At 39.5% G+C, this 21,291-nt stretch overlaps 1 protein-coding gene across 1 annotated transcript; it reads left to right on the top strand.

Moving 5' to 3' along the window:
* Positions 1–1,878: 1,878 nt before the first annotated feature.
* On the top strand, positions 1,879–2,832 carry LOC309825691 (olfactory receptor 51H1-like; the record flags this gene model as incomplete). The annotated part of the gene is given in 3 exon segments (XM_082659326.1): positions 1,879–2,415; positions 2,417–2,426; positions 2,429–2,832. Coding segments are annotated over 3 exon segments (951 nt in total).
* Between the last annotated feature and the right edge of the window lie 18,459 nt (positions 2,833–21,291).

A 21,291-nucleotide genomic window follows, 5' to 3' on the forward strand; every position in this document is an offset into this window, starting at 1 on the left:
TACATTTAGGAGATGTAGGCTTTTCTATGTGTATTTTATATTTCAACAAAAAAGACATTTTAAGAATTATCAAATATGGTAAGTTTGATGAGTAGAATGATAGCTTATGAGTAGCATTTATAAGGTTTAGGGGAGAGGTGACTGTATAGGCTACAGATGTCGGATGAACAAGGTCCTTCCTCTTCTGGATCCAGTATAAAGATCTTACTTAGACCTGATCCTGAAGCATCAGGGACCAGTGAGGATCATTAAAGTTATGGTAGGAGATATATTCCTGAAGCAAATATGATCACTGTGTTTCCTCCCTAGGTACATACTCATTTCCATGTCCATGCTTGCCTTTTCTTCAGTATTCTGGTCATGATTCGAATGGAAATTTAGAAGGTGAATCAGAATACAGAAAGACTGAAGAAAGTGGGATAGTTAGGAGGCTGTTATAATATTAAGGGAAATGATGGTGATTTGGGCTAGATTATTTTCATTGGGATCTGAAAGGAGGGGATAGTTCAAAGTTGACTTGGGGAACGTATTACAGAGTGAAAAGAGATTCTAGTTTGTTTGTTTGTTTTGTTTTCCTGGAGTTTTTCTGGATAACAGGAAAGGGAGGAAGGCCCAGCAGGTCTTAGAGGGTGAACTCGGGGGAAAGGGGGATTATAATTTGTGGTTCTGCTGGACGTTCAGTTTACAACGCACACCAATGTGAAGATACTTAATAGACAAATGGAGACAAACGTTCCCATTGCAGAGGAAAGAAGTTGGGGAGGCTTTGCAGCCCAAAAGTGTTATGTGAAGTAATGGGAATATATGAGCTTACGCACTACACTCTGGGCTCCTTGCTAAATGTTATTAACCTTGGGGTTCTGGAAACTCATGATTCTCTGCCTGGCTCTGTAGGTGATGCCCCTCAAGACCTGTCAGCTTCACCCTCCAGCCCCCAACTCTGGAGAACTTCAAAGCACTTGGTGCTGTCATAACAGCTTTTATGATAAGAGGGATGAAAAAAAAGATATTTAAGAGAAAAGTGCCTTCTAATTAAGCCCATGGCCATAGGACTGTCTCAAAGGCAAGGTCAGAAGAAAATGTACAAGTTTAAGCAGCCAGTGAGGTGGAGGTGGGATTGGGTAAGAAGGAGTTTAACAAAAGTGAATTCGTCTCAGTTCCCATCTTGTTTACCAGATTTAGCTTCAAAGAACTGTTGAATACTTCCTCTAGGCCAACCCACCTTCACGGGAGATAAATTTGTCACTATTGAGCACATTGGATAGAACCTTTGCGCTCCAAAGGCTTTTCCAGAAAAGAAACACAGAAAATGTTCGTTCTTTAACAGCGCCAGAGGAAAAAACAACCGGCCTCCTCAGAGGGTGGTTTTGAAAATACATCATTTGTTTGAATGTGTCTCTTTTGTTAACAGGTAGGTCACACTATGGAAAACCTGTCTCTAAGAATAAATAGAAATGGAGTCTAAACTGCTTGTTCCTAACATCATACTAAATTTAAACAGAAAATTATTCTCCCTTCTTCATTATTTATTTTGAGAATACAGTCTGGAGATAGGCTTTTGGGTATAGCTTAAGTGAGAAAGGAGGTTGCTTATTTAGGCCAAAGAGAGAATAGATACTGAGAGGCTAAAGCAATAAGCAGAGATTAGCTCATAAAATTTATTCAATGTCACTTTATTCAAGGAGAAGATTAAATTATACAGAAAATGGAGGGAATGGAGCTCCTCAGAGGAATGAGTTTTCTCTCATGGCCTGAGAAAGGGTGACGGGGCAGCTCTTCCTTTCCAGCCCTTAGTACTTGGTAGGGACTTTATAAGTGATGATCAAATGAATGAATGTTTCTTACATATAGGGTGGACAGCTCCCTCCTGGAATCACTATGCTTTCCTGCAACACCAGCACTTCTGGTTATTCTACCTTCCTCCTCACTGGCTTCCCAGGTCTAGGAATGCCTCATCATTGGGTTTCCATCCCCATCAACCTCATCTGTGTGGTCTCCATCCTGGGTAACAGTGTCATCCTCTTCCTGATCTGCACAGATCCAGCCTTACACGAACCCATGTACATCTTCCTGTCCATGCTGGCAGCCTCTGATCTGGGCCTCTGGGTCTCCATCTTCCCCACCATGGTGCAGCTCTTCTGGCTGGGTGTTGGTGAGCTGCCCTTCAATCTTTGTGCGGCACAGATGTTCTTCATCCACACGTTCACCTATGTGGAATTTGATGTGCTGCTGGCCATGGCCTTTGATCACTTTGTTGCCATCCGGGACCCTCTGCACTGTGCCTCAGTTCTTACCCACTCAGCCATGGCCAAAGTGGGGCCTGCCGTCCTGGTGAGGGCCATCCTGCTCAATCTCCCAGGACCCATCCTCCTGCAGTGTCTGCTCTTTCCCCAGATCAGTGTACCCTCTCACTGTTAACTGCCTTCACGTGACCTTGTGGGTTTGGCCTGCTCAGAAACTCAGGTCAACAGCCTGGTTGGCCTGGTCTCCATCCTCCTCTCTTTGGGCTTTGACTCTTCCCTCATCATACTCTCCTATGCCCTGTTCCTATGGACTGTGCTGAGCATTGCATCACCTGGGAAACGACTAAAGGCACTCAACACGTGTGTCTCACACCTCTGCATTGTTCTCATCTTTCACTCGCCCAAACTGGGGCTGTCTGTGTTGCACCGAGTAGAGACGCACAGCTACCCTGCTCTGGCAGTGCTTATGGCCAACCTGCACTTCTTGGTTCCGCCCTTCATGAACCCCATTGTCTACTGCATCAAGTCTAAGCAGATCCGTCAGGGCCTCCTAAAGCGCTTCCAGCAGAAAAGGGTTGATGTATCATAGAGCAGCAGAAGGACACAGTGGCACACAACCCCTGTGGGTCAACCTGGATCTCAGGGGAGGATTAGTGGTGGAGTTAACTTTTGAGGTTTCTGAATGTTTCAGATCTTACCACTGAGCCTTTTGTGGGGCAGCATCAGCTTCTATAATTACAGTTTTGGGGGACTGAGATCATTGGAAAGCATATAGAAGTATCATCTTGGTAATCCTCTTGTTGCACTCATCAGAGTTGAACTATTTCATACTCATATATACTGTAACATCTCCTTGCCTAGGGGACTCACTGAGAGGATGTGTGTGCGTATCTATTCGTGCAGGCACTTCTATCCTTTTCCCCACTGGATTTTACCCCGACCCATTTCATTTCAAACCTAAGGAAGAACTATATTTCTATTCTATTACGTATAATAAGAATATTATGTGTAAGTAAGCTATATTCACCTTAATACTAGCCCTCTTCTCCCACATTTAATATTAACCAGCTCATATACCAAGAAATAGAAAAGGGGAGTGGTTGGTGGGAAACACGTAGGATAATACTGTACCTGCTGAGTTCACTTAGCACCTATTTACACCTTAGGGAGTGGCAGCTTTCTTTTGGTTCTCTTCATGTGTGTCTCTGCTTTGAGCTAGAGAGAAAGTTTGGTGTTGCCAAGCCCAGGAAAGCTTCTCACTGTCCACTTAGATTTTCTTATGATTAAGTATTGATATTTGAAATTATGGTTAGGGCCACATTCTGAGCCTGCATTAGAGCTCACATGAGGAAAAAGTCCACATTTGTTGCTAGATTCCATCGTTTTTTTAAGAAAGAATTTCACCTAGGATTTACAAAATGTCTGTCTCTAAAACTGCCAACCCTATCAGGTATGATTAATAAAGATTTAAATATTAATTTTCACATTCTGATGTCACTACTTAGTAACTGCATGATGGGTGAGCCATTCCCACGCATGAGACAATGAAAGGAATTCCTTCAGCATTAACAGCTCTTATCTTTCAGGGCTTTATTTTTTTTCTTCCTTCCTGAGGGGAGTTCTTTTTATTGATTCATTTTTTTTAAAAGCCAGTTTATTGAGGTATGATTGGCATATTAAAAGCTGTGCATATTTAGTGTACACAACTTGATGGGCTTGGCGATAAGAGGTCTACCGTACAGCATGGTCCCTGTCGTTAACAATACTATATTGTATCTTAAACATTTTCTAAGAGGGTAGATCTTGTGTTCCTATCAAATATACAACTAATAATAAATAAAAAAGGCAAGAGGAAACTTTTGGAGGTGATGGATATGTTTATGGCATAGATAGGGGTGATAGTTTCACAGAGCCCTTAATTTTATTGGTGTCATCTACTTGACATTTTTGAGATGTGAACCCTATCATTCTGACTGAACACTTATATCACAGGAGGCTGGGTAGGTTTGCAGCCATGTACACTTTAGCCATTTGCCTTATTTATTTATTTAATTGAAATATAGTTGATTTACAATGTGGTTGTTTCTGGTATACAGCAAAGTGATTCATTTATACACACACACACATATATATTCTATTTCATATTCTTTTCCATTAAAGTTTATCACAAGATATTGAATACAGTTCCATGTTCTATATAGTAGAACTTTTTAAAAAAATCTATTTTATATATAGTAGTTTGTATCTGCTAATCCCAAACTCCTAATTTATCCCTCCTCCCATTCCCCTTTGGTAACCATAAGCTTGTTTGCTATGTCTGTGAGTCTGTTTCTGTTTTGTAAATAAGTTCATTTGTATCATATTTTTAGATTACACATATAAGTGATATCATATGATATTTATCTTTGTCTGAATTACTTCACTTAGTATGATAATTTCTAGGTCCATTCATGTTGCTGCAAATGACATTATTTCATTCCTTTTAATGGCTGAATAGTATTCCATTGTGTGTGTGTGTGTGTGTGTATCTGTATATTACATCTTTATTCATTCATCTGTCAATGGACATTTAGGTTGATTCCATATCTTGGCTATTGTAAATAGTGCTACTATGAGCATAGGGGTACATATACCTTTTTGAACTATACTTTTGTCTGGGTATATGCCCAGGAGTGGGATTGCTGGATCATATGGCAACTTTTTAGATTTTTAAGGAATGTTTGCACTATTCCCCATAGTGGCTATACCAGTTTATATTCCCACCAACAGTGTAGGAGGGTTCCTTTTTCTCTACATCCTCTCCAGCATTTAACATTTGTAGACTTTTTGGTGATGGCCATTCTGACTGGTGTGAGGTGACACCTCATTGTAGTTTTGATTTCATTTCTCTAATAATTAGCTATGTTGAGCATTTTTTCATGTGCCTCTTATTGGCCATCCATATTCTTTGGAGAGATGTCTGTTTATGTCTTCTGCCCAGTTTTTGGATTCGGTTGTTTGGTTTTTTTCGATATTGAGCTGTATGAGCTATTTGTTTATTTCGGAAATTAAGCCATTTTTCGTCGCATTGTTTGCACATACCTTCTTCCATTCCATAGACTGTCTTTCTGTTTTCTTTATGGTTTCCTTTGCTGTGCAAAAGCTCATAAGTTTGATTAGGTTTCATTTGTTTATTTTTACTTTTATTTCTATTGCCTTGGGAGACTGAAGAAAACATTGCTACAATTTATTTCAGAGAAAGTTTTGCCTATATTCTCTTCTAGGAGTTTTATGGTGTCATGTCTTATATTTAAGTCTTTAAGCCATTTTGAGTTTATTTTTGTGTATGGTGTGAGTTAGTGTTCTGAACTTCATTGATTTGCATGTAGCTGTCCAGCTTTCCCAACATCACTTGCAGAAAAGACTGTCTTTTCTCCACTGTATATTCTTGCTCCTTTGTTGAAGATGTATTTATCATAAGTGTGTTGGCTTTCTGTTCTGTTCCACTGATCCATATGTCTATTTTTGTGCCAGTACCACACTGTTTTGATTACTGTTGCTTTGTGGTATTGTCTGAAGTCTGAGAGGGTTATGCCTCCAGCTTTGTTCTTTTCCCTCAGGATTGCTTTGGTAAGTCTGGGTCTTTTATGGTTTCACATAAATTTTAGGATTATTTGCTCTAGTTTGGTGAAAAATGTCATGGGTAATTTGATGGGGATCACAATAAATCTATAGATTGCTTTGGGTAGTATGGCCATTTTAACAATATTAATTCTTCCAATCCAAGAGCATGGGATATCTTTCCATTTTTAAAATCACCTTCAATTTCTTTTATCAATGTTTTTTCATTCCTAGCATACAAATCTTTAACCTCCTTGGTCAGGTTTATTCCTACATATTTTTTTTTGATGTGATTGTAAAAGGGATTTTTTTAAACTTTCCCTTTCTGATATTTCATTGTCAGTGTAAAGAAATGTGACAGATTTCTGTTTGTTAATCTTGCATCCTGCTACTTTGCTGAATTTGTTTGTCAGTTCTAGTGGTTTTTGTGTGGAGTCTTTAGGGTTTTCTATATATAGTATCATGTCATCTGCATATAATGACAATTTCACCTCTTCCCTTCCAGTTTGGATCCCTTTTACTTCTTTTCCCTGTCTGATTGATGTGGCTAGGTCTTCCAGTACTATGTTGAATAACAGTGGTGAGAGTGGGCATCCTTGTCTTTTTCCAGATTTTAGAAGGAAGGCTTTCAGTATTTCACCATTGAGTATTATGTTGGTGGTGGATTTGTTATAAGTAGCTTTTATCATGCTGCAGTATATTCCTTCTATACCCACTTTGGTGAGAGTTTTTATCATGAATGGATGTTAAATTTTATGAAATGCTTTTTCTGTATCTAATTGAGATGATCATGTGGTTTCTGTCTTTTGTTGGTATGGTATATATCACATTGATTCGCATATGTTGAATCATCCTTGTCACACAGGGATGAATCCAACTTGTTGTGGTGTATGATCCTTTTTATGTGTTGTTGGACTCAGTTTGCTAATATTTTATTGAGAAATTTTACATCTATATTCATAAAAGATATTGGCCTTTTATTTTTTGGTAGTGTCTTTGTTTGGTTTTGGTCATGGTGGCTTCATAGAATGACTTTGGGAGTGTTCTCTCCTCTTCAATCTTTTGGAAGAGTTTGAGCAGAATCGGTTTAAGTTCTTTGTATATTTGGTAGAATTCCCCAGTTAAACCATCCAGTCTTAATCTTTTGTTTGCAGGGAGTTTTTTTTTTTCCTTCTAAAATTACAGATTCAATTTTACCTCTAGTGATTGGTCTGTTCAAGTTATCTATTTCTTCTTGATTCAGTTTTGGTGGGCTACATGTTTCTAGAAACTTGTCCATTTCTTCTAGGTTGTCCGGTTTGTTGGCATATAATTGTTCATGGTGTACTCTTATAATTTTTTGTAGTTCTGTGGTAGTGGTTGTTATTTCTCCTCCTTCATTTCTTATTTTTATTTGGGTCCTCTGTCTTTTCTTCTTGGTGAACCTGGCCAGAGGTTTGTTGATATTTATCCTTTCAAGAAACCAGCTCCTGGTTTGATTAATTTTTTCTATTTTTTTGGTCTAAAATCTTTGTTTTTATTTATATTCATTAAAAAAAATTTATTGAAGTACAGTTGATTTACAATGTTGCATTAATGTCTTCTTTACAGTAAAGTGACTCAGTTATACACACACATATTTATGTATGTATACACATACATATATACATACATATATATATGTGTGTGTGTATATATATATATATATTCTTTTTCATATTCTTTTCCATTTTGGTTTGTCAAAGAATATTGACTATAGTTCCCTGTGCTATACAGTATGACCTTGTTGTTTATCCATCCTGTATATAACAGTTAGCCTCTGATAATTCCAAGCTCCCATTCCTTTCCTCCCCTCCCCCCCACCTCCCTTGGCAACCACAAGTCTGTTCTCTATATCTGTAAATCTTTTTTTGTTTCATAGATGTGTTGATTTGTATTGTATTTTAGATTCCACATATAAGTGATATCATATGTTATTTGTCTTTCTCTTTCTGACTTACTTCACTTAGTATGATAAGCTCTAGGTCCATCCATGCTGCTGCAAATGGCATTATTTCATTCTTTTTGATGGCTGAGTAGTATTCCATTGTATATATACCATGTCATCTTTATCCATTCATCTGTTGATGGACATTTAGATTGTTTCCATATCTTGGCTATTGTAAATAGTGCTACTGTGAATATAGGGGTAAATGTGCCCTTTCGAATTATACTTTTCTCTGGGTATATACCCAGGAGTGGGATTGCTGGGTCATTGGCAACACTATTTTTAGTTTTTTGAGGAACCTCCATACTGTTTTCCATAGTGGCTGCACCAATTTACATTCCTGCCAACAGTGTAAGAGGGTTCCCTTTTCTCCAAACCCTCTCCAGCAATTGTTATTTGTAGACTTTTAAATGATGGTCATTCTGACTGGTGTGAGGTGGTACCTCATTTTAGTTTTGATTTGCATTTCTCTAATAATTAGCGATGATGAACATCTTTTCATGTGTTTGTTGGCCATCTGTATGTCTTCTTTGGAGAAATGTCTACTTAGGTCTTCTGCCCATTTTGTTGTTTGGGTTGTTTGTTTTGTTGTTGTTGAGTTATAAGAGCTGTTTGTATATTTTGGAAATTAAGCCCTTGTCAGAGGCATTGTTTGAAAATATTCTCTCCCACTCCAGAGGTTGTCTTTTCATTTTGTTTATGGTTTCCTTTGCTCTGCAAATCTTGTAAGTTTGATTAGGTCCCATTTGTTTACTTTTGCTTTTATTTCTCTTGCCTTGGGGGACTGACCTTAGAAAACATTGGTATGATTTATGTCAAAGAATATTTTGCCTATGTTCTCTCCTAGGAGTTTATGGTGGTATACCTTATGTTTAAATCTTTAAGCCAGTTTGAGTTTATTTTTGTGTATGATGTGAGGATGTGTTCTAAATTTACTGATGTACATGCAGCTGTCCAACTTTCCCAGCACCACTTACTAAAGAGATTGTCTTTTTCCCATTTTATATTCTTGCCTCCTGTATCAAAAGATTTTTTTTAAACATCTTTACAGGACTATAATTACTTTACAACAGCGTGTTAGTTTCTGCTCTATAACAAAGTGAATCAGCTATACATATACATATATCCTCCCTATACATATCTCCCCATTCTTGTGTCTCCCTCCCACCCTCCCTATCCCACCCCTTTAGGTGGACACAAAGCACTGAGCTGATCTCCCTGTGCTATGTGGCTGCTTCCCACTAGCTATCTATTTTACATTTGGTAGTGTATATATGTCCATGCCACTCTCTCACTTTGTCCAGCTTACCCTTCACCCTCCCCATGTCCTCAAATCCATTGTCTAGTCTGTGTCTTTATTCCTGTCCTGCCCCTAGGTTCTTAAGAACCATTATTATTATTTTTTAGATTCCATATATATGTGGTAGCGTACGGTATTTGTTTTTCTCTTTCTGACTTACTTCACTCTGTATGACAGTCTCTAGGTCCATCCACCTCACTACAAACAACTCAGTTTCTTTTTATGGCTGAGTAATATTACATTGTACATATTAGCTACATCTTCTTTATCCATTCATCTGTTGATGGACACTTATGTTGCTTCCATGTCCTGGCTATTGTAAATAATGCTGCAATGAACATTGTGGTACGTGACCCTTTTTGAATTATGGTTTTCTCAGGGTATATGCCCACTAGTGGGATTGCTTGTTCATATGGTAGTTCCATTTTAAGTTTTTTAAGGAACCTCCATACTGTTCTCCATAGTGGCTGTATCAATTTACATTCCCACCAACAGTGCAAGAAGGTTCCCCTTTCTCCACACCCTTTCCAGCATTTACTGTGTGTAGACATTTTGATGATGGCCATTCTGACTGGTGTGAGATGATACCTCATCATGGTTTTGATTTGCATTTCTCTAATGATTAGTGATGTTGAGCATCCTTTCATGTGTTTGTTGCCAATCAGTATATCTTCTTTGGAGAAATGTCTATTTAGGTCTTCTACCCATTTTTGGATTGGGTTGTTTGCTTTTTTGATATTGAGCTGTGTGAGCTGCTTGTATATTTTGGATATTAATCCTTTGTCAGTTGCTTCATTTGCAAATATTTTCTCCTATTCTGAGGGTTGTCTTTTTGTTTTATTTATGGTTTCCTTTGCTATGCAAAAGCTTTTACATTTCATTAGGTCCTATTTGTTTATTTTTGTTTTTATCTCCCTTTCTCTAGGAGGTGGGTTAAAAAAGATTATGCTGTGATTTATGTCATAGAGTGTTCTGCCTATGTTTTTCTCTAAGAGTTTTATAGTGTCTGGACTTACATTTAGGTCTTTACTCCATTTTGAGTTTATTTTTGTGTATGGTGTTATAGAGTGTTCTAATTTCATTCTTTTACATGTAGCTGTCCAGTTTTCCCAGGACCACTTATTGAAGAGGCTGTCTTTTCTCCATTGTATACTCTTGCCTCCTTTATCAAAGATAAGGTGACCATATGTGCAGGGGTTTATATCTGCGCTTTCTGTCCTGTTCCACTGATCTGTATTTCTGTTTTTGTGCCAGTACCATACTGTTTTGATTACTATAACTTTGTAGTATAGTCTGATGTCTGGGAGCCTGATTCCTCCAGCTCCATATTTCTTTCTCAAGATTGCTTTGACTATTCGGGGTCTTTTGTGTTTCCATACAAATTGTGAAATTTTTTGTTCTAGTTCTGTGAAAAATGCCAGTGGTAGTTTGATAGGGATTGCATTGAATCTGTAGATTGCTTTGAGTAGTAGAGTCATTTTCGCAATGTTGATTCTTCCAATCCAAGAACATGGTATATCTCTCCATCTATTTGTATCATCTTTAATTTCTTTCATCAGTGTCTTATAGTTTTCTGCATACAGGTCTTTTGTCTCCTTAGGTAGGTTTATTCCTAGGTATTTTATTCTTTTTGTTGCAATGGTAAATGGGAGTGTTTCCTTAATTTCTCTTTCAGATTTTTCATCATTAGTGTATAGGAATGCAAGAGATTTCTGTGCATTAATTTTGAATCCTGCTACTTTACCAAATTCATTGATTAACTCTAGTAGTTTTCTGGTGGCATCTTTAGGATTCTCTATGTATAGTATCATGTCATCTGCAAACAGTGACAGCTTTACTTCTTCTTTTTCAATTTGGATTCCTTTTATTTCTTTTTCTTCTATGATTGCTATGGCTAAAACTTCCAAAACTATGTTGAATAATAGTGGTGAGAGTGGACAACCTTGTCTTGTTCCTATCTTAGTGGAAATGGTTTCAGTTTTTCACCATTGAGAATGATGTTGACTGTGAGTTTGTCATATATGGCCATTATTATGTTGAGGTAAGTTCCCTCTATGCCTACTTTCTGGTGGATTTTTATCATAAATGGGTGTTGAATTTTGTCTACAGCCTTTTCTGCATCTATAGAGATGATCATATGGTTTTTCCCCTTCACTTTGTTAATATAGTGTATCACATTGATTGATTTGCATATATTGAAGAAATCTTGCATTCCTGGGATTATTCCCATTTTATCATGGTTTATGATCCTTTTAATGTGCTGTTGGATTCTGTTTGCTAGTATTTCGTTGAGGATTTTTGCATCTATGTTCATCAGTGTTATTGGCCTGTAGTTTTCATTTTTTGTGACATCTTTGTCTGGTTTTGGTATCAGGGTGATGGTGGCCTCATAGAATGAGTTTGGGAGTGTTCCTCCCTCTGCTATATTTTGGAAGAGTTTGAGAAGGATAGGTGTTAGCTCTTCTCTGAATGTTGATAGAATTCGCCCGTAAAGCCATCTGGTCCTGGGCTTTTGTTTGTTGGAAGACTTTTAATCACAGTTTCAATTTCAGTGCTTGTGATTGGTCTGATTATATTTTTATTTCTTCCTGGTTCAGTCTTGGAAGGTGGTGCTTTTCTAAGAATTTGTCCATTTCTTCCAGGTTGTAAATTTTATTGGCATAGAGTTGCTTCTAATAATCTCTCATGATCCTTTGTATTTCTGCAGTATCAGTTGTTATTTCTCCTTTTTCATTTCCAATTCTATTGATTTGAGTCTTCTCCCTTTTTTTCTTGATGAGTCTGGCTAATGGTTTATCAATTTTGTTTATCTTCTCAAAGAACCAGCTTTCAGTTTTATTGAGCTTTGCTATCATTTCCTTCATTTCTTTTTCATTTATTTCTGATCTGATCTTTATGATTTCTTTCCTTCTGCTACCTTTGGGTTTTTTTTGTTCTTCTTTCTCTACTGCTTTAGGTGTAAGTTTAGGTTCTTTATTTGAGATGTTTCTTGTTTCTTGAGGTAGGATTGTACTGCTATAAACTTCCCTCTTAGAACTGCTTTTGCTGCATCCCATAGGTTTTGGGTCATCGTGTTTTCATTGCCATTTGTTTCTAGGTATTTTTTTTATTTCCTCTTCGATTTCTTCAGTGATCTCTTGGTTATTTAGTCGCATATTGTTCAGCCTCCATGTGTTTGTATTTTTTACAGTTTTTTTCCTGTCATGGATATCTAGTCTCATAGCATTGTGGTCAGAAAATCTACTTGGTATGATTTCAGTTTTCTTAAATTTACCAAGGCTTGATTTGTGACCCAAGTTATGATCTATCCTGGAGAATGTTCCAGGAGCACTTGAGAAGAAAGTGTATTCTGTTGTTTTTGGATGGAATGTCATTTAAATATCAATTAAATCTGTCTGGTCTGTTGTGTCATTTAAAGCTTGTGTTTCCTTATCTATTTTCATTTTGGATGAACTGTCCATTGGTGAAAGTGGGGTGCTAAAGTCCCCTACTATGATTGTGTTACTGTTGATTTCCCCTTTTATGGCTGTTATATTTGCCTTATGTATTGAGGTGCTCCTATGTTGGGTGCATAAATATTTACAATTGTTATATCTTCTCCTTGGATTGATCCCTTGATCATTATGTAGTGTCCCATTTTGTCTCTTGTAATAGTCTTTGTTTTAAAGTCTATTTTGTGTGATATGAGAATTGCTACTCCAGCTGTCTTTTGATTTCCATTTGCATGGAATATCTTTTCCCATCCCCTTACTTTCAGTCTGTATGCATCCCTAGGTCTGAAGTAGGTCTCTTGTAGAAAGCATATATTTGGGTTTTGTAATTGTATTCATTCAGCCAGTCTATGTCTTTTTGTTGGAGCATTTAATCCATTTACATTTCAGTTAATTATTGATATGTATGCTCCTATTACCATTTTCTTAATTGTTTTGGGTTTGTTATTGTAGGTGTTTTCCTTTTCTTGTGTTTCTTGCCTAGAGAATTTCCTTTAGCATTTGTTGTAAAGCTGATTTGGTGGTGTTGAATTCTCTTAACTTTTCTTGTCTGTAAATATTTTAATTTCTCTGTCAAATCTGAGTGATATCCTTGTTGATTAGAGTAATCTTCATTGTAGGTTTTTCCCTTTTATCACTTTAAATATGTCCTGCCACTCCCTTCTGGCTTGCAGAGTTTCTGCTGACAGATCAGCTGTTAACCTTATGGGGATTCCCTTGTATGTTATTTGTTGCTTTTCCCTTGCTGCTTTTAATATTTTTTCTTTGTAATTAATTTTTTATAGTTTGATGAATATGTGTCTTGGCATGTTTCTCCTTGGATTTATCCTTTATGGGACTCTCTGTGCTTCCTGGACTTGATTAACTCTTCCCTTTCCCATATTAGGGATGTTTTCAACTATAATGTCCTCAAATATTTTCTCAGACCCTTTCTTTTTCTCTTCTTCTTTTAGGAACCCTATAATTTGAATATTGGTGTATTTAATGTCCCAGACGTCTCTGAGACTGTCCTCAATTCTTTTCATTCTTTTTTCTTTATTCTGCTCTGTGGTTGTTATTTCCAGTATTTTATCTTCCTGTTCACATATCCATTCTTCTGCTTCAGTTATTCTGCTATTGATTCCTTCTAGTGAATTTTTAATTTCATTTTTTTTGTGTGGTGTTCATCATTGTTTGTTTGGCCTTTTTTTCTTCTAGGTCCTTGTTAAATGTTTCTTGTATTTTCTCCATTCTATTTACAAGATTTGGATCATCTTTACTATTATTACTCTGAATTCTTTTTCAGGTAACTGCCTATTTTCTCTTTGTTTTGTCTGGTGGGTTTTTACCTTGCTCCTTCATCTGCATATTTCTCTGTCTTTTCATTTTGTTTAACCTACTGTTTTGGGGGTCTCCTTTTTGCAGGCTGCTGGTTCATTGTTCCCATTGTTTTTCGTGTCTGCCCCCAGTGGATGAGGTTGGTTCAGTCTTGTGTAGGCTTCCTGGTGGAGGGAACTGGTGCCTGTGTTCTGGTGGGTGGGGCTGGATCCTGTCTTTCTGGTGGGCAGGGTTGCATCTGATGGTGTTCTTTTGGGGTATCTGTGAACTTATGATTTTAGGCAGCTTCTCTGCTAATGGGTGGGGTTGTGTTCTCATCTTGCTAGTTGTTTGGCCTGGGACATTCAGCAATGGAGCTTGCTTGCCGTTGGGTGGAGCTGAGTCTTAGTGTTGAAACGGAGATCTCTGGGAGAGCTCTCACCGATTGATATTACCTGAGGCCTGGATATCTCTGGTGTTCCAGTGTCCTGAACTCGGCTCTCCCACCTCAGAGGCTCAGGTCTGACACCAGGATGGAGCACCAAGACCCTGTCAGCCACACAGCTCAGAAGAATAGGGAGAAAAATGAAAGAAAAAAATTAAAAAAAGAAATAGAAGAAAATAAAACAATTAAAATAAAAAATGAGAAATTATTAAATAAAAAGTAATAAAAAAAAAAGAGAGCAAGGCGACCAATAAACAAGTCCACCAATGATAACAAGCGCTAATAACTATACTAAGATAAACATGAAAATCAGAACAAGTCAGTCGCATACAGCAAACCTGAAGTCTACAGTTGCTCCCAAAGTCCACCACCTAAATTTTGGGCTGATTTTTTGTCTATTCAGGTATTCCACAGATGCAGCATACCTCAAGTTGATTGTGGGGATTTAATCTGCTGCTCCTGAGGCTGCTGGGAGAAATTTCCCTTTCTCTTCTTTGTTCACTCAGCTCCTGGTGTTCAGCTTTGGTTTTGGCCTCACCTCTGTGTGTAGGTTGTCCTCAGGCTTCTGTTCCCACCTAGACAGGATGGGGTTAAAGCAGCGGCTGGTTAGGAGGCTCTGCCTCACTCATGCCAGGGGGAGGGAGGGGTAGGGTAGTTATAATTGGGATGCAGGGTGAGCCTGCAGTGGCAGAGGCCAGCGTGACATTGCAGCATCCTGAAGCATGCCGTGTGTTCTCCCAGGGAAGTTGTCCCTAGATCACGGGATCTTGGCAGTGGTGTGCTGCATAGGCTCCCGGGGGGTAGTGTGGATAGTGACCTGTTCTTGCACACAGGATTCTTGGTGGCTACAGCAGCAGCGTTAGTGTTTCATGCCCATCTCTGGTGTCTGAGCTGATAGCCATGGCTCACCCCTGTCTCTGGAGCTTGTTTAGGTGGTCCTCTGCCTTCTGTGGGCAGACAGGGAAGGAGTCCCCTCTCCTTGTGCACCCCGAAACAATGGTCTCTTGCCTCTTAGGCAGGTCCAGAGTTTTTCCTGGACTCCCTCCTGGCTAGCTGTGGTGCACTAGCCCCCTTCAGGCTGTGTCCACGCAGCCAACCCCAGTCCTCTCCCTGGGATCCGACCTCCGAAGCCCGAGACTCAGCTCCCAGCCCCAGCTCCCAGCCCCCACCTTACCAGCGGTTGAGCAGACAAGCCTCTCGGGCTGGTGAGTGCTGGTTGGCACTGATCCTCTGTGCGGAAATCTCTCCACTTTGCCCTCTGCACCCCTGTTGCTGCACTCTCCTCTGTGGCTCCAAAGCTCTGCCCCCGCCCACCCACTGTCTCTGCCAGTGAAGGGACTTCCTAGTGTGTGGAAACTCTTCCTCCTTCACAGCTCCCTTCCAGTGGTGCAGGTCCCGTCCCTATTCTTTTGTCTCTGTTTTTCCTTTTTTCTTTTGCCCTACTCAGGTACGTGGGGGAGTTTCTTGCCTTTTGGGAAGTCTGAAGTCTTCTGCCAATGTTCAGTAGGTGTCCTCTGGAGTTGTTCCACATGTAGATGTATTTTTGATGTATTTGTGGGGAAGAAGGTGATCTCCATGTCTTACTCCTCTGCCATCTTGAAGGTACCCCGTCTTCTTGAGTGTTTAAAGACTTTATTTGAAATTGTTTTCTCGTCCAAGTTTTCTCTTAGTGTTAGGACTTCTGATAGTTAAAACAAAAAATTTATAAAGATCTAAATGTGAATCTTTCCATTTGGAATGTCTTGATTTAAGGCACTTTTGAAAATTTAGTCAAATCTTCTAGCTTTCTTGGAAGAAACATCTGTCTAAATCCTCACCTACCCTAAGACCTAACATATTCACCCATATTGCTATACCAAGAATTAAAGTTACTTTCATGTTTAAATTCTGAATTCAACTGGAGTTCATTTTTGTATATGGAGTGAGGTTGGGATCTAATGATCTTCCATGTGGATAGTGATTTTTTCCAGCTACACTAATTGAACAGGGCTTCCTTTCAATAAGTTCTTACTGAGTTAAGATAAAGGTGGAATGCCGTGTACGAAGAGATGATTGTCCTGTTTACTGTGATCTTCTGGTCTGTGAGATTGTACCTGTACCCAGGGGTCTGTGGCATAGGTCTTAGACATATATAATTGAAAAGGCAAGATTCCAGTGGGATATCAATGCAGGGATCTCTGAGTAAAGTGCAACTTAACTCATTTTAGCCTCATCCTTTCATTCTTTATTATCCTCAAACATTCACATCCCTGCAGGGATGAGGAGTCCAAGAGGCTGCATAGTTGTAGGACCTCACAATGGGATTGAAGATGGAGGACTGCTCTATTTCCTGTCCCCTATACTTCTACAAAGCTAAGCCAATTTTATGCCAAATTAAAGCCTATTGTGTCTTATGCACATAATCCAAACACATGATCACTGCTCCTAGTGAGCCGTCTATTCTAATAATTCTCCTTCTGATGGACTCTAATTCAGTGAGGTCTTTTTTCTTAAACAGTTGTTTTTCAGACATATTTGTTATGTTCTGTGAGTTCACCTCCCCTGGAGGCATTGGCTACTGTAGGACAATGAACATGTGCTGCAAAATCCCCAGCATCAATGAAAGGGTGTGTGAGGTCCTTGGATGAAGAGCCTAAGGCACCAAATACAGATAGTAAATCTTCCCCCTCCCCACGAAACTAAATAAAAAAACCTATGTCCACTAGGGAGAAGCAGATTTGGGAGTAGAAATATCCTTGGGTAATGTGTCAGTCCTGAGAGCTTTAGAAGGTTGGGGACACTATTTACTGAGGTTAGTTGTGAACCAAAATGGGCAAAGACCATTCTATGTGCTATGAATGTTCTAATATCAAAGCTATAGTTGGGGCTGAGAAAGTCCCTTTAGATAATAGCTATTAAATCAGTAAGAGACATTTTCTAAAAGTGGGCTCAGTAGAGATGAGGATAGGGCAACCTCAGGGAACAGGTGGAGAAAGGGACCTCCACATAGGAAGAAAGTCCAAACAACTCAGATTGGTAGTCAACACAACTAAAATTTCAGCCCAGTGGCTGAGATGCTGAGGTACCTCCAGGAGTATTTTAGTCTGCTTCCTTTGAAAACCTAGAGCTATTTAAAAGTTTTGTCCTCACAAGGGCCAAGCAGTTGGTAATATATTCTTTATGCTCTTTTTCCATCTGTTCTGAGTACAAGAGTTGGGAGGGAGAGGGAGGGACAACTTAGAATGAAAACTTAAGTGGTAAGTCAACAGTCATAATCAAACACTTAAAACTAAGCTGCTACAGGGCAAAACTGACATTGCAGCCCAGTTTCCTCAACCTGCTAGGATACAGCAGTCTCAGGCTATTCTTGTAGCTGTCTCTCCCTTCCAACCAGGCATCATGAATTGTGAGAAAGCCTGTTAACTTCAAGCCAGCTCTGCCTTCAGGCTACACCTTGAACTCAATTGTTTGACACTTCTGACAGGAGATCCTTCAGATTTATCTACACTAGAACGACCCTCATGTATTCTGTTCCAGGGTTAGGAAAAGAGAGCATCGCTAAGCTATGTGTTGAGGGTTGTGACAGTTACATGGCTTTCATTCTCAAAGGTCTGAGAGCAGTCTTTGAAAAGGGGCTTGTTGAAAGAAATAACCAATAAACAACCTATAATAGGAAATACTTTCTTGAGCCAAACTAAGGACTGTAGCCCAGGAGACAGCCTCTCAGCTTTGAGAAATTGCTCAGTTGATGCATATTTCCGCATAGTCTTATGTTCCTTGTTCTGATAAGATATCAACATGACAGGGGGATATTCCTTCAAAGTTTCAAAAGAGACACACTGAGTATTTATACAGTGAGACAGCAGGACCCTCGTGTCTGGGAAGGGAACCTTATCTCTGAAGGAGTGTTAACATGAACACCATAGGAAGGGAGTTATTTATCCTTATCTTTGAAAGGGACGTTTTTTACCTTAATGGTTAAAAAGCATGTGCTGTGTGTTTAATAGGCCATGAATAAGGCTGTCTTATTTCACACAGTATTCAAGCTGAACCATGTGTAAGCCAAAAAGACTTCCCCATACCTCAATATGTGAACATTTTCTCCATCAGGTTTATAGTCATAGAGGTATTAGCTTTCCCCACAGGACTGACTTGTGCACACGAGTTGAAGATTTTTCAGTGGGAGTTGCTATAGTTGCATTAGAATGGGCCCTGTGAGAAGCAGGTGCCAACATTAAATTAGATGTGTCAGAGGTATACAGAGGGGAAATGCTCATGAAGGAAATGCTCATGAAGTAAGACAAAGAGGGATCCTGAAGCTGGAAGAGCCATGAAATCACAAGAAGATCTGATCCGAGAGGGAGGGAGGAAAGAAGAGGAAGCTCTTAGACTTTAGTATAGCTCTAAGACCACTTTGGCAAAGCTGCAGGTAAGTCTTGAGTCAATGGAACTCATGAAGAAATTAGTATTGCACTGCAATAGACCTGTCTTATTAGTGCTGTGCTCACCCATTGGTTGGAAACAGCTCATAACTAGGGCTTAGACAATGCTATAAACTCCATAGCACAATGACTGAGGCTATCAGTCAAATATGCTCCCTGCAGTCAAATCTGAAAAGAATATTTTTTATGGCCACCACAGTGCATTCTTGCATTGCAGAGGTCTCCTTCGGATTTTAGGAGCAGTTCCTCCATAGTTCTCATGGGTCTGTCTTGCTAACGGCAAAATTGAAAGGAGGGAAGGATGAGCTCTACAGCCCCATTTTCTGAAATTCCTTGCAGAGCCACAACTGTTACTCATCCTCTCCTTCTATTTGGAATTCCCTTCACCCTCAGCTCTCAACCCCATAAATCTAAGTGGCTTACCAGTGGAGTGACCCAAACCTTCATTTCTGAGGGGGTTGAAACCTGAATAATCATACTCTTCAAGATGGTTGCATTTGTACACCCATGGTTACAATGAAGCAAGGGAATACCATTAATCACCCCAGTGGATCACCTGAGTTCTCCACTATTTACAAATTCTTCCCTGCATTTATTGTATAAGAGCAGCCCTGTCTCCTCAGTTCAGGGTCTACTACTCCTGTCAGTATGGTAACTCCTCTTCTCACCTGTTTGTTCCTGGGCATAGGGGTCTGGAGGACCCTGATGGTAGCTGTAACTTGTAGCTCAATTGGACCCTTGCTGTGTCCCTTTGAGGACCAGGACTTCCAATCCTGCAAGACCAACATTTATAGGGAAAGGAAGCAGAAATCCCCTAGTGGATCATTGGGAATGAGAGATGGAATATTCCTCCCTCTATCCCTTTGTTTCTGGCCTCCTGTATTCTTCCTGTTGGGGAGCTAGCACCATATAGAGATCTGGTTTAGTTCATAGACTGCATCCTAGAGGACAGCACTCCACTTCTGTGAACTGCTGCCTTCTGAACTGCTTTTTAGCTGTGTTTTAGAAGACGGCTCTGGCATTCTGTGAGGCCAACTGCTTCTGGTTGGTGAGGAAATGTAATACTATCAGTGGGTCCCATGGTCATGAGCCCTATCCTTCTCTGAATAATGTCTTTTCTTTGAGTACTATGTCACGTGGGATGTCCTGTCTATAAATCCGGCATTCAGGAAGCCCTTAAAGAGAAGTGCTGGCCAAGGCTCTGTGAGCAAGAAAGGCAAATCTACACCAAGAACAAGTATGTTATCATTGGCAGTGCAAACCACCACACTTCCTAGGATGCAAGAGACCCAGAGTGGTTGACTTGCCACCAAGTGGCCTCCTTGAAGAATAATCCTATTGTAACTAGGTTTCAGCATTGATGTCTCTTTCTGACAGGCATTCAAAGGCAGCAGTCAACCTTGGTCATTGGGGATCTATATGGCTGGGCCCACACATAGTCTCCTTTGCTGCTACTGTTGCTAGTGCATCACAAGCAGTGATGCTTGTACCGTAGTCTGGACCCGAAACAGTCTATTCTTGCTTTGGACCCACTCAAAGCTATACTTCCATATCCTTTTGTATATGGACTAAAGCAAGATTCCTAAATGAGGAATACATTCTCTTCAGAATCCAGTGTGGTATGCATTGTGCTTTCTTTCTGGTAGAAGATGAAAGATGACGATCTTTTACCTTGATAATGTTTCTTTACCATTGGACCCCTAACATTCACTTAAGTTCTAGGTTCCTGAATATTCTTAGGATCTGTCTCCTACCCTCTGGAACATATGTGTCTTACTAAGGCCTCTATTGTACTAAACATCTCTAGCTCATTTTGCCCAATCAACATGATGCCATTGATGGATCAAAGTGGTGGTCCATGAGATGCCCAGTCATCTCTTAGAACTATTTTATGGCACATGAAAAAAAGAGTTGACATGCCCCTGAGGCAAACCATGTATGAAAACTATTGCCCATCCCCTGTTAATGGAAACAACTTCTGATCTTTTATAACTAGAGTGGAAAACAACACATTTGCCAAATTCTATACCATGCACCTGGGAAGCATTTTTTACTCTCTTGGTTGAGAGAAGTGTTAGAGGTTATTTTGCCTTCCCCACTCTTTGGCTCTTACCTCACAGGCCAGGAACACAGGTAGTTACTTCAACTACCAAGAATAGCCATTCTACTTATGCATTAAGTGACTGAGCACTGGCTTTCTCCAGGACTCTATTTACTAACTGGACTCTGCTACCTAGAGTAGAGCCCCAGCTCTAACCCAGGGGACCATAACCATGCTTTTGATTTCTGGGTAACAATGTCAACTCAAACTCTGTTTGTTAACATTCAATGTCTTGGTATTCTCCTCTTCTTTAGTATAAAATTGCCTATGTAGCCAATACCTTTAAGGAAGGTCTCAGGAAATCTTCAGGATATATAATATACATTTTTTTTTGTAATTCTTCCAGTTAGGGATCAGGTGCCTCTTTAGGTAATGAGTCTAGGACCTGAACATTGGCACAGGTCTGGGAATGAGCAAGAGACTGACTT

The sequence above is a fragment of the Grampus griseus genome (genome assembly GCF_964374135.1).
Source record: "Grampus griseus genome assembly, chromosome: 8".
NCBI lineage: Eukaryota > Metazoa > Chordata > Mammalia > Artiodactyla > Delphinidae > Grampus > Grampus griseus.